A 12238-nucleotide genomic window follows, 5' to 3' on the forward strand; every position below is an offset into this window, starting at 1 on the left:
CTCACAAGCTGTTGTTTGGTTGTGAGCTCATGTTTGAGTTCATTGCGTCCCTTCCAGGAAACAAGCAGCTCGTTCCGCCCCTGCAAACACTGCAGTGCTGTGTGCTCCCATGGCAGCCCCCAGGGCTGGTGCTTGGGGTGCAGGCAGGGCCTGCAGGGGGGAGGTGACGGGATGTTTAGGGGAGGCCACAGAGAGAAATACTTTGTTGTAGAGCACCAAGCATGCAAAAACACGGCGAGGACAATGTGCTCGCTCAGGTCCATACCTGTCTGCGTACACATGTACAAGCACCTACATGTTTGTCCCTGCACCAGCAAACTGCTGCCTCTGGCAGCTCCTCACAGCGGCTGATGGTGATACACGTTTGTTTTCCTGCCCAGGGGCCACTTGTTTTCTGCCGGTGCCAGGTTGGTTTGCTAACAAACTGCCTTACCGTAGAACACTCACTTGCAAGGGCTGTCCCTTCTCCCCAACACGCAGCCCCTTTTGTGGCCATCCGCTCCCCTGGTGGCCGTGAAGCACAGTGTAAGATCCAGCACTTCTCAGTAAAACTGGAGCAGTGGGAGCCCCACTTATAACTGAACACACCAACTACGCCTCTTTTCCTCTTTTATTGTAAAACACAGCCAACACATACGAGGTTCCAGGCAGCACCCCAGCAGCACATGGCTCCTGGGGGGCTGGTGGACCCTCAAAGGTGGAGATGAAGCAGCCAACAGATAAAGGGAGCTCCAGGCAGCCCACAGAGAAATGGCACTTCTGCAGCATGAGCAGCTCCCATCGGGGGTAGCGTGAGGCCAAGTGGCACAACGAGACATAGAGGGGCCTCCTTCAGAAGAGACGTTTCTCATACCTGCGAGGACAAAAGCAAAACAGCCCTTTTACTGAGCTGTGTGATCCCAGGAAGGGGCCCAATGCAGCTAGGAGCAGCTGCCAGCCAGGAGCACTTACGAATGGAGGCCATGAACCCCTCCTTCCACCTGGGCAGATGTCGTCCTCTTCTCAAACTTCAGCTCTCCCGAGTACATCATGGCTCTGAGGAGGAAGGGCAGGCAGTCGTGAGCCAGCCAGCCCCCAGGGAACAGTGCTCTGACACATTCAGCCAGAGCAGCTCATTCCTCCAGCTGCAGTCAGAGCCACCTTGGTTGTGCCCCTCAGAGCCAGGTAACCCCATGACACTTCAGGCCCAGCCAACAGAGAGTTGATGGGAAGCCATGCTCCTGCACCTCTGGATGCAGGATGTACCCCCCAGAGCCTAACGGAGACAAGGGCTACAGCAAGGCAGCACCAGCACACTGCAGCTTGGGCACAGCCTGCCCAGAGACCAGCACCGTGGCCTAACCTCAGCACAAGCACAGTGAGCACTCACCGGACTTGGGTCAGGCTCTTGGCACCAATATCCTGACAGGAATGCTGGATCCCAGCAATCAGGTATGGAATGAACTTGTGGATAGAGCCTTTGTCCTGCACTGCGCCAGAGACCCCCTGGGCCACTTTGATTTTGTCTGTCTCACTGTGTGGGAGCAGAAATGAGAAAAACTGTGAATCAGAGATCCCAACAACTTGATCTGTTACCTGAAGAACCATCTCTTACCTGAAATACCGGTTCTGGCTACCCAAGTTCTTGTCCATGGCATCTAGTGAGCCCATGCCACGGTATTTCTTCAGCCTAATTCCATCCGAGAAGAAGTACTCGCCTGGGGCCTCCGTGGTGGCAGCCAGGAGAGAGCCCATCATCACTAGTGCAAGAGATCACCGAGGGCAGCAGGTCAGCAGCAGGAAGGCTGTGGCTGCCAAAATCCTCAGTACCAGCACACAGCTCCTAAACCGTGCTGGTCCCTTGTGCCCACAGCCTCCTGCAGGCACACTGTCTCGTGCCAAATCTGACTCCGTATAGAGCCACACATGGCACTGGGTGCACAGCCCAGCTGCTCTGCTCACCTGTGGAAGCACCGAGTGCGAGGGCCTTAGCGATGTGCCCCACTGTCTGGATCCCTCCATCTGCAATCACCGGGACACCAAACCTCCTGGCGTATTCAGACACCTTGTACACAGCCGTGGCCTGGGGGCGGCCGCATGCCAACACTACAGGTGGGGAGAGAGCAGGAAGAGAGTCAGCTCCCACACAGCACTGCTTCCCCACCCCAGCAGGCCCTTCAGGCTTCCAGCACACACATGCCCCCAGCACTCAGGAACCCACAAATCCCTGGGCTGAGCTGCAAGAGAAGCACATGCCCGGGAGGTACCTGCTGGGACGTCCTCGTGGCCCTCAGCTCTGCAGGCTGGGGCTGATCTTGGAACGGGGCTCTGATGGGATGCCTGGCATGAGCCAAGGCTCGTGGCTCACAGCGGGCAGACAGGGAGCTTGGGAAGGAAGTGGAGCAGACTCCAAATGCTCCTCTCTTGAGCATCCCACGTCCCACTGCTCACCCCTTTCTAGCAGTGCCAGACCCCTCCTCTGTACACCCAGCAGCTGGCCACTGTGCCTCCTGCGTGGAGAGGCAGCTGGCTGGGAGACAGTCAATACACATAGCTACGTATAGATATATTGTTAGATATATACACACCTGCACGCACACACACACGCACACACGAACATGCAGCAGTGGAAAAGGAAGTGGGCAGGATGATCAGATGGTTGCCAGGAAATAATTTCTGTTCCTGCCCCGCAGTGCAGCCAGGATTCTGTCACTTTTAGCTGCCCCACGGGAGGGAAATGATCAGCTCCAGATTTACCTGCGCTTCCCAGTCGCTAGCAGTTAGAGGCTTTCCACTGAGCATGGAAGGCCTGAGGGAAAATCAGCACAGGGCATGTCTTGTAACACATTTGTCAGCTGCAGGCATGCAACTATGCCGAGATAAGCTGCTTTCACCGCGACTTCCCCACAATTAACCGGAAGCCTTTTCGCCAGTCACAGTTAGTCTGATACAGCAGATAAGATTACGGACATGCAGGATTAGTACTTCAGAGCGCAAACTCCAGGTGTGGTTGAGCCTGCTGGCAGCAGCACTGGCAGCACACCTCCCTGGCACATCTGCCAAGGCCGAGAGGTTGTGATCGCTCTGTTCCCAGGGCTCAGCAGCAGCTGCTGAGAGAGGGAAGCCAGGTAGAGGTCATGAAAGAAATGATTTGAATGGAACAAAACTCTGCATTAAGCTATAGGGCTCAGCCAGCCAGGGAGGTCTGCCAGGTCCACATGAATGCCATTAGTCTTAAAGAGTTGGTCTCACTTGGTACCACACTGCTAAAGGCCACGTTGAGGCTGCAAGGGAAGAGCTCAGTGGAGAGAAGCAAGTCATTTGGGTGGGCCTAAAGCCTGGCACCTACTGGACTATGCCAGGAAAAAGAGCCTGCAGAAACCTCCTGCCAGCAACCACAGAGACCAGCCCTTTAAGGAACCACTTGGCTTGGGGCTCCTGGGAGCATCACGCTGTTCCCAGTGTCCCAGGGCCCAACACCACAGATTCCAAGTGCAGGCTTCCAAAGCAGGGTTCAGAGCACGCACACACCAAGTAGTCAAGGTGAGGGTTTGTCTTTTTTAGTGTATCTGCAAAAGGTGGCCCTAAAAGATCAACTGCTAGAAAAAAACCTTCCACAGAAACATCTTTCCCTTTGAGGTGTTTCAAAACAGAAAGAAAGGGCAAAAACCAAGGGCTACCGTGGCTGTCTGCTCAATCCGGTAGCATCAGAGGACAGAGCCACGCTGCACCCTGTGCTGGGCAGGAGTGAGCCCCTTCTCTCCCCACAAGAATCAGGCATTAGTAGGGAAGAGATGTGCTCCGAGTACACAGCTGGAACGTGCTGTTACATCCCTTTGTAACCCCAGGGGAGTCAGCTTCAAGTCAAGCTCAGCCAGTGCATAAATTCCCCACAACCTGGCCCAGATTTAGAGCAGGACTGAGGACTGCTCGGGGATCATCTCCCAGGGCTGGACTAGCAGGTGCGTGCCTGGCTAGGGATCCAGCCAGGAGGCTCGGCCAGGCTCCTGAACTGGCTTTTGGCCCGAATGCTCCTTGTTTGGACAGTTCAGACCCTGCTTTAGGAATTCAGAAAGGCTTCTCCGCTTCCATTTCAGATTCAAAACCAGTATCCAAAGCCACAAAACCCCAAGTGCATCTACAGCTAAATTATTCTCAAACAAGCAGTAGGGCCATGTGCAGCCAAATAAGGGTCCTGCTTCAAGACACATAATTAGGGTTGGGAACAGGGCAAGTGACTTACTATAGGTGCCCGTGACAGTAGAAGGGCATTTGGGGCTGTGGGACTTTAGGTCTGGAGGGATCTTTGGAGCAGCTAAACAAAAACAAACACATATATTTTAGAGACAGAAGAACAGCAGCAGAACAAAGGACCCCAGCAGTGACCTGCTACTAGGCAGAGCATACGGTGTGGGACAGAGCTGACCCTGCAAATCCTGCCTAGCCTGAGCCAAGCCAGAGGTCAGTTCCAAGACAGCCAGGCTGGCTGTGCACAGCGCATACTCACCCTACCCCAGCAGCCATCCAGGGAGGTAAACCCATTAATCCCCAGAACCAGAGTTCTTGCCCTAAGAGAGCCAAAAGCCTGGGGAGCTGTGCTTAAGAACTTTGCAACCCTGTCTGCTGCAAAGTGGCATGTCCTAGCTCCGCTCCTTCCCCCGAGCCAGCACCCAACCCGACCTCCTGCAGCACCCCCTGCAGGTGTTCACCATGCTACAAAGTGCGCCTCCATCAGTTCTCTGCCTTGGGGACAGAGCAGGACACACACATCTCGGTTCCACTTCTGCTGTGGGAGCATCAGCCCGATGCTGGCTGTGAGGCACAGAATCCCTGCAGCCACAGCACCCCCAGCAGGCAAAGCAAAAACAAAGTCCAGGTCTGGGGCAGTTCAGATGTTCCACACTGGAAGTGGCAGAGCACTAACACAACATCTCCATCCGTCAGCCATCTCTCCTGACAAGGACTGAGGAGCAGAGCAGAGGGACTGTGCACGCAGGCTGCAGTGCTGCACCAGCCCCTGCACCTCACCTGTCAGAATCAGAACACAAGGACTGAGCCTGGCCACAAAGGATGCTTTTCCAGGCATTAGGGACGCTCTCTCTGCTCTTAGCTAAGGGTGACACTGCCTCTGCCCAGCACAAGCTCCCACTAACTGCAGAGACAATGGCCAGAAACTCCTTTTCAGCCTGGAAATTGCAGAAAGGCACAGAGCCCAGCAGACCAAAACTCAACCACCATGCACACTACTGCCAGAGGGAAGGGGAGCACGGACAGCCTGGTGCATAAACCCACTGCAACTGCTGCTTCTGTCAGCACAGAACAGAGAGCAGGGAAGCCCCTCTCGCTGCAGGGCTGCCTGCCAAGCCCACTCTGCCCCACGCCAGCAGCTCCCTTGGGCAAAGCCGAGTGCACCACACCTGCTCTACTCAGTCTCAGTCAATACTGGGAAATGCCTTTGCTGCTGCTGCAACCTCAAAGGTTTGACCCCAGTGATGAGAGTGTCCTGGACAAAGGGGGTGGAAGACCGCTTGCTGTGTGTGAGACACAGCTGCTACGATGGGAGAAGTCTGTCCCGGCTGCACTGCTTTGAGCAGAGTACCTCTACTGACCAGATGTCTTCAGTCTATTTTGGAGACAGCTGATCTCTCTCACCTTCCTGTGTGATGCAGATGGAGCCACTGCCCATCCCAACTCTCAGGGCATCGACCCCTGCGTCAATGAGGTTCTTGGCCTGAGCAGCAGTCACAACTGTAGGGAGCAGAAACTGGTTTGAAGAGAGAGAAGCAAATCTGTGCATGACATTGCTCTGCCCTGGTGTTTTCCCCTGTGGCTGCAAACCCAGGGCTCCAGCTGGACACTTGTGCCACAGCTATCTGCCCACTGCTACCTGGAAAGCAGGAGTCATGAGTCCCAGCTGCGCCCAATAGATGAGATGACACTGGTTCACCAGGTCCTTATGCCCAAAGGCTGAGGTAGCAGAGGGCACTACATAATGCTAAACACTCTCTGGGCTACACTGGGCAGTGAGGGCAGAGCACAGGTTAAGAACAGCACTAATAAGATGTTAACCAGGTAAATGACAGGGATTGCTGTACTTCAGAGATAACAGACAGGGAAAGTCCCCATTGGGCTGCCACATAAAGCATCATTCATTATTATTAACCAAAAGTTTTACACCAATGTGCAAAAGAGACTAAATGTAGTGGGCTACCAAACACTACTGCACACTGCGCTGCAGAACAAAGGTTTCAGAAATACCTGCAGCAGTGGCAGCAGCAGGGTACTGCCCAGCATCTGCAGAGTGGTGCTGCTGTGTTCCACAAGCCAAATGAAACCATTAAGTTCAGACATTTACCAACAGGATCATTTCACATTGCTCTCACACACAGGATTTAAATAGTGTGTAGTCCTGTGTGGGGCCAGGAGTTGGATTTGATGATCCTTGCAGGTCCCTTTTAACTCAGGCTATTCTATGATTCCACAATTTCATTCATGTCCCTGCAGCTCCCTCTATGTCTAAGAGAGCAAACATACTTTAGAAACGAGAACTGTTCAACACATGCCTACCATTTCCTCCAATAACTTGTAGGTTGGGGTATTTCTCCTTAATATATTTAATCATATTGATCTGGAAGATGGAGTTCCCCTGAGAGGAATCCTGCAACAGAAAGAAAACCAATTTCAACCGGAATTTCTGTAAAAGATTATAAGTACAGCTCTGGAAGAACCTCAGATCTTCACTTTACTGAACTTGCTAAGTGGGCAAAATAACAGCCCAAACTGAGCACAGAACCACAACAGAAACTGATGTCAAGACAGTAACGCACCTCCCTGTGCAAGGCAGCTTATCATAAAGACTTCAGTAATATCCTTCCCACTTTAATCCCACAGCTCCCCTACTTATCACCAGTAGGCAACAAGTAGCACATCTGGCTGCAACTAAGAACCAGCTGCTCTACCAACAGGACACGGTTTGTCTTGTCTCAGGCTGCAGGTGAAACAGAAAGGTGAGAGGAAAGCATCTCTCCCTACCATGCAGAAAACAGCCCTAACACCAGATGTCAACCACTTCATGGTCAGGCCATGCTGACCGTCAGTGACCCAGGCAGCTGGCAGTGTCTGTTAAACATTTCCAGCTGCAGCACAGCTCAGCCATGCCCTCAGAGCACAGCAGACTTGCAGGCTAACAATCGATGAGAAACAATGTGGGAATACCAGCAATGACCATTGTGCCTGAAAGCTTTCAGAGCAGAGGTGGAGCGCCTCGAGAGTAACTGCCACGCTGCTGTTCCACTGCCAGGGGAGCTTCAGATCAGATCCTCAGCCCACCCCCAATCCCTCCAGCCTGCAGCAGCTCACCAGCACGACTGCATCCACACCAGCCTGCACGAGGAGGTCCAGCCGGTACTTGTCATCTTCGTGTGTCCCGATAGCAGCACCACACAGCAGCTGCTTCTTGGAGTCCTTAGAAGCCAGAGGGTAGTCCCGGTTCTTCTTGAGATCAGTGCGGGCAATTATTGCCACCAGCTCGTCATCCTCATTAACAATTGGCAGCTTGCCTTGAGACAAACAGAGAACATTCCTGCAGACAGACAGCAGCCCAGAGCCACGTGGCAGAGCAGCAGCAGAAGGCACTGGTACAAGGTGCTGACCCAGAGCTGCATTATCCAACCTGTCATGGCTTACAACAAACACCCCCTGCTCTCTGGCAATATGGTTAGCACAACCAATGATAAGGCAAACATACAGCATACATAAGCAGGCTGCTCCGTATTAATCATCCCCCCTTCCTCCTCCTCTCTGGTGCCCGGATGCAGGAACACCCATTTGCAGGGTGATCATGGCCATCAGCATTATCCAAGCCCAGCTGCTGGGCTGCCATGATGCCCTGACACACGCAGTGGCACCGGGATCACCATCTAGACAATCAAGCAGCAGCACGCCCTAAGGGGGACTGGGGCCAGAACTGCAGCTGGATAGCAGACCCCAGTTTTCTTCCCAGGGGCCAGGGACATTTTCCACCACCAGCTGCTTCCTCAGAGGAGCGAGTGGCTCAAGTTCTTTTAGGTACAGTCTCAGTCTGGATTACAACTACTGAACTTGACCTGATCTGCAGAGGGTTCAGATAACTGAAAAACCTGTGTAACAGAGAATTCTAGGAGTTCAAGTCAAACTATCAAGCCCTAACGGAGCTGAACTGAGTGCCAAAACATAAAGGCCAGGATACGAAATAGAAGAGGTGTGTCAGGACAGCCAGGCATTCTGTTACCACGGGGTTGCCAAGAATCCCCCAACTTCAAACAGATCTGGGATGAAAGCACGTGAACTCCGTCCCCTGGCACAGGGCTCAGGGCACTCTCCCTGCTGTCCTTCCCTCATGGCACGTGGCCTTTTCATGGTCCACCCGCTCACAGATGCATGCTCACGTTCTCCCCCTGCTCCTCCCAGACCTGCGCTCCCACCTCTCTCTGTTGCATCACAGACATTCACATGTACCTTTTTTACTTCTCTGCAGAATTTCATTTGCTTCTTTCAACATGACACCAGATGGGGCCACTACCAGATCCTCCCGCTTTGTCATGATCTGGTGGGAGGGAGAAGACAGAAAGTCACAAAAACTCCTTCGCACTGATCTGAAAATACCGAGCCCCTCTGCCCACATGAAATGCTCCACAGCACAGTGGGAGTGCTCCGCAGGCAAAGGATCCCACAGCACAGCAACACCTCCAGCAACACACAGGAACAGCCTTCAATGCTCCGTCCCCATGTGAGCAGCAGCCAGATGGAATCTGTCACACTCAGCCCCTGAGCCCATTGGTGCAGTGAATACTCTAGGCCTTAGCAAGCCAAGGGAGAGCACCTGGAAGCAACAACTCTAAGACGTCACCCAAACCAACAGCCTCCCCTTTAACAGGGTACAGGCAAATAAAGGTTGGAGATGCTTCCAGAACTGCTTGCTCAGCCCTGTGTGCAGCCAGCAGCCCCAGCACACAGCTCTCTTCTACACTCAGAATAGCGAGCTGCTGGGAAGGTCACTGGGGCAAAGGAGTCACTCGAATCCAAACAAACATGTTCACCCACGCTCACCCTGATAAACATGCATCAAAACACAGCAGAAAAGCAAGGGGCAACAGGCACAGCTGGAACGCAGGTGTATTTGATGTGGGATATGGAAAACAGCTTTCACCATGACCGGGTCAAACAGCAGAAGAGCAGCTGAGAAGCAGTCAGACCTCCATCCCGTGGAGATACAGACAGCCCTGAGCAACCTGCTGCAGCTGAACAAGCAGAGGCTGGGGAGACCATCCAGCCCCTTCCCACCTGAGCAATCCCAAAGTTCTCTCAAAAAGTTACTCAGAAAGGCCAGGCAAAGCTGGAAAGGAAGACTGAACCTCAAGGAAGGTCGATTAGTGGCACACGAAAGAGATGATGGATTACATTAGCTATTTATACCATAAGAACAGACACCTTGCATCAGGAAGGATGTTCGCTCTGCCTACATCCACCTAAAATCCTGTATCTGACAAAATCCACCTCTCAGAAAAAGCCTGAAACATCACAGAAACATCCTGTGGGACCCACAAGAGACCCACGTGTTTAACTGGATAGCAACAAATGGGCTGGCAAGACCACTGCTGGGCTGCAAATGTGTCAGGATCTAGGAGACCGTTCATTGCCTTCATCAACAGCAGCGAGCTTCCAGCTCCACAATGCTGAATGAACCACATAAAGCATGAGCAGAGGTTCTCATCAGGATCTTCTGAATGGGTCAGCACTGTTTCAAAGGGCCATGCACACTTTTAGAGCCTGCTCCTGTTGCAGGACTCTTGTTACGGGTATTTATAGGAGATTTAAATGCGAACAAGGATGAGCATGTGACAACAGGTTTGTTCACCAAGAGCTAATAATAGTCCTGAGCCAACAGCAGCAAATGGCCCCGAGGCACCGCTGGTGTAACCCACCGTGGTGTACAGTTACACAGCTCAAGTGACACAAACAGCCAACCTAACAGAAATCAACACCAGCATTGCAGATAATGTGCTCCTGCAAGAGGGGAGTTTGAGAGTGCAGCACTATTAAAGGCAACTTGTTCATCTTCATGCTCAGGGTGTTATTTAAAAGAAGTGAGTAGTCAAGACAAAAGTCATGAAGAGAAAGGCAGGCCAGGAAAGAAAGGCTGCAAGGATAGCTGGGCACAGGACAGTCTGCAACCCCAGCCCACAGCAGCATGGGACAAGCAGCAGTAAGCAAGAACACAGGGAACTCCTGCACCAACAGAAAGCACCAGCTGCAGAGAGGATGGTTTTCACACTGCAGAGAGGAAGTAAAAGGAAGAGATGCTCTGCCCTAAACAAGACTGACTTGGCAGAGCTAACATGGAGCCTTTCACCTCCTGCTGGCACAGCCCCTCACAGCCAAGCTCTGATCCCTCCCCCTTGCACAAGGGCTTCCCAGCGTAACGCTCACATCCAGCGGGTGCTCACCTCACCCAGGGGCAAGTCGTGCTCTGACTCCTTTAGGAAATCAATGTCTCGAGATGAGATGATGCCAACCAGCTTGCCCCCCATCTTCCCATTGTCTGTAATGGGAATCCCACAGAACCCATGACGAGCTTTGGCTTCAAACACATCTCGCACTCTGTCGTTGGGACTCAGCACTACAGGGTCTGTGATGAATCCTTGCTCGTATTTCTGAAAAGAGAGAGGTTCAGCAGACAGGCTGAGCAGCACCCGGCAGACACTGCCCAGGCACAAAGGTCTGCAGCCTCCCAGCCTGGCCAAATGCTCATCACCAGAATGCAAAACAATACTAAGGCTCATTTAGATAGCATTTGATTTGAAGGAGTTCCCAGGCTGACCTCCTGCTTGAAATTAAGGGCAACATCCCCACCCAGATTTTAAACCCACACTGAACTCAGCATAACGTATAACAAAAGCACGAGGTTTATGCAGGCAACCACGTCAACACCACCACTCTGAAAAGACCCAGCACACACTGCAGTCTCATCCTGCAGCTGCGGCTCCTATCCCAGCTCTCCAGCAGGCTGGAAGGGCTCCAGGCCTAAACCACCCTACAGGTCAGTACGGCCACGTGCAAGGTGCTGCAATGCGTCGGGGCAACCCCTGCTGTGCCACCCGCCCCAAGCACAACACTGCTCACCTTCACCTTGCGCACCTCGTTGGCCTGGAACTCGGGGGTGCAGTTATGGTGGATGAAGCCGATTCCCCCTGTGAGCTGAAGACACAGAGGGAGATGAGGGTTGTGGGCAAAGGGGTAGAGCCTTCCCCTAAGGGACAGGCAGAAGGATGCAGAGAGGCCTTTCCCTAAGGGACCAATGGATGGATGGATGGTGCGGCCCTCCCCACTGCTCTAGGGAGCGCTGGGCAGCACAGGGCAGGCAGGAGCTCCGCCGCCCCCAGCCCGCCCGCGGCGCAGTGCGGGCACTCCTGACTCACCGCCATAGCGATGGCCATGCCGGCCTCGGTCACGGTGTCCATGGGCGAGGAGACGAGCGGAGTCTTCAGAGTGATCCGCTTGGTCAGCGCCGAGGTGAGGTCCTGCGTGCGGCACAACGGCGGTGAGCACCGAGCGCTGAGCACCGAGCACCGAGCGGCCCCGCTTGGCCCCCGCCCCCCGGCACTCACCACCTGGTCCGCCGTGAAGTCGATGTAGCCGGGCAGGATGAGGAAATCGCTGCGGGAACCAACACGACAGGCCTCAGCGCCGGCACCGACCGACCCCCGCCCGCCAACCCGCAGCCCCCCGCCCCGCGCCCTCACTTGTACGTGAGCCCATCCCCGCAGCTGAACAGCTGCTGCGCCGTCAGCCCGTCGTCGGGCACGTAGCCGGTGCCGCCGCTGATGAGGTAGTCCGCCATGCCGCCCCGCGCCGCCCCGCCCGCACACGCGGCCCTACGGCGGCCGGCAGGGATCATACGGCGCCGCCCACACGGCAGCGAGAGCGCGGCCTGCACGCACGGAACGCAACGCGCCGTGACGTAACGGGCCGTGACACCTGGGGGCGTAGCTCTGCTCCAAGGGCGGAGGGAGCTGGAGTCCTGCAGCTGGGGAACAGAAGGCCGCGGGGAGAGCTCAGTGTGGGCTTCGAGTACCTTAAAGTGTGTACATGTAGGAGGGGGACCGGCTTCTTACAGGGACACGGAGTGACAGGACAAGGGGGAATGGCTTCAAACTAAAAGGGGAGATTTAGGTGAGATGTTAGGAAGAAATTCTGCACTCAGAGGGCAGTGGAGCAGTGG

At 54.2% G+C, this 12238-nt stretch overlaps 1 protein-coding gene across 3 annotated transcripts; it reads right to left on the bottom strand.

Annotated features, from left to right (window-relative positions):
* Window positions 1–592: 592 nt before the first annotated feature.
* IMPDH2 (inosine monophosphate dehydrogenase 2) lies at window positions 593–11885 on the bottom strand. Of its 3 annotated transcripts, XM_015875036.2 has the most exons (15): window positions 11760–11885; window positions 11625–11673; window positions 11436–11537; window positions 11140–11214; window positions 10464–10670; window positions 8476–8563; window positions 7339–7538; window positions 6547–6637; window positions 5632–5727; window positions 4223–4294; window positions 1942–2085; window positions 1595–1739; window positions 1370–1513; window positions 952–1035; window positions 593–853 (listed from the first exon to the last, which is right to left on the bottom strand). In XM_015875036.2, exons 1-15 carry the CDS (start codon window positions 11855–11857, stop codon window positions 832–834), a joined length of 1617 nt encoding a protein of 538 aa, XP_015730522.2. In that variant the 5' UTR covers window positions 11858–11885; the 3' UTR covers window positions 593–831. The 3 variants fall into 3 exon arrangements, 2 of the variants coding, with proteins under 2 accessions (XP_015730522.2, XP_015730523.2); XM_015875037.2 differs by lacking the exon at window positions 4223–4294; XR_014934786.1 differs by lacking the exons at window positions 4223–4294; window positions 5632–5727; window positions 6547–6637.
* Between the last annotated feature and the right edge of the window lie 353 nt (window positions 11886–12238).

This window comes from Coturnix japonica, chromosome 15 (assembly GCF_054131305.1).
Source record: "Coturnix japonica strain WE chromosome 15, WE-NBRP24, whole genome shotgun sequence".
In the NCBI taxonomy this organism is placed as follows: Eukaryota; Metazoa; Chordata; class Aves; order Galliformes; family Phasianidae; genus Coturnix; species Coturnix japonica.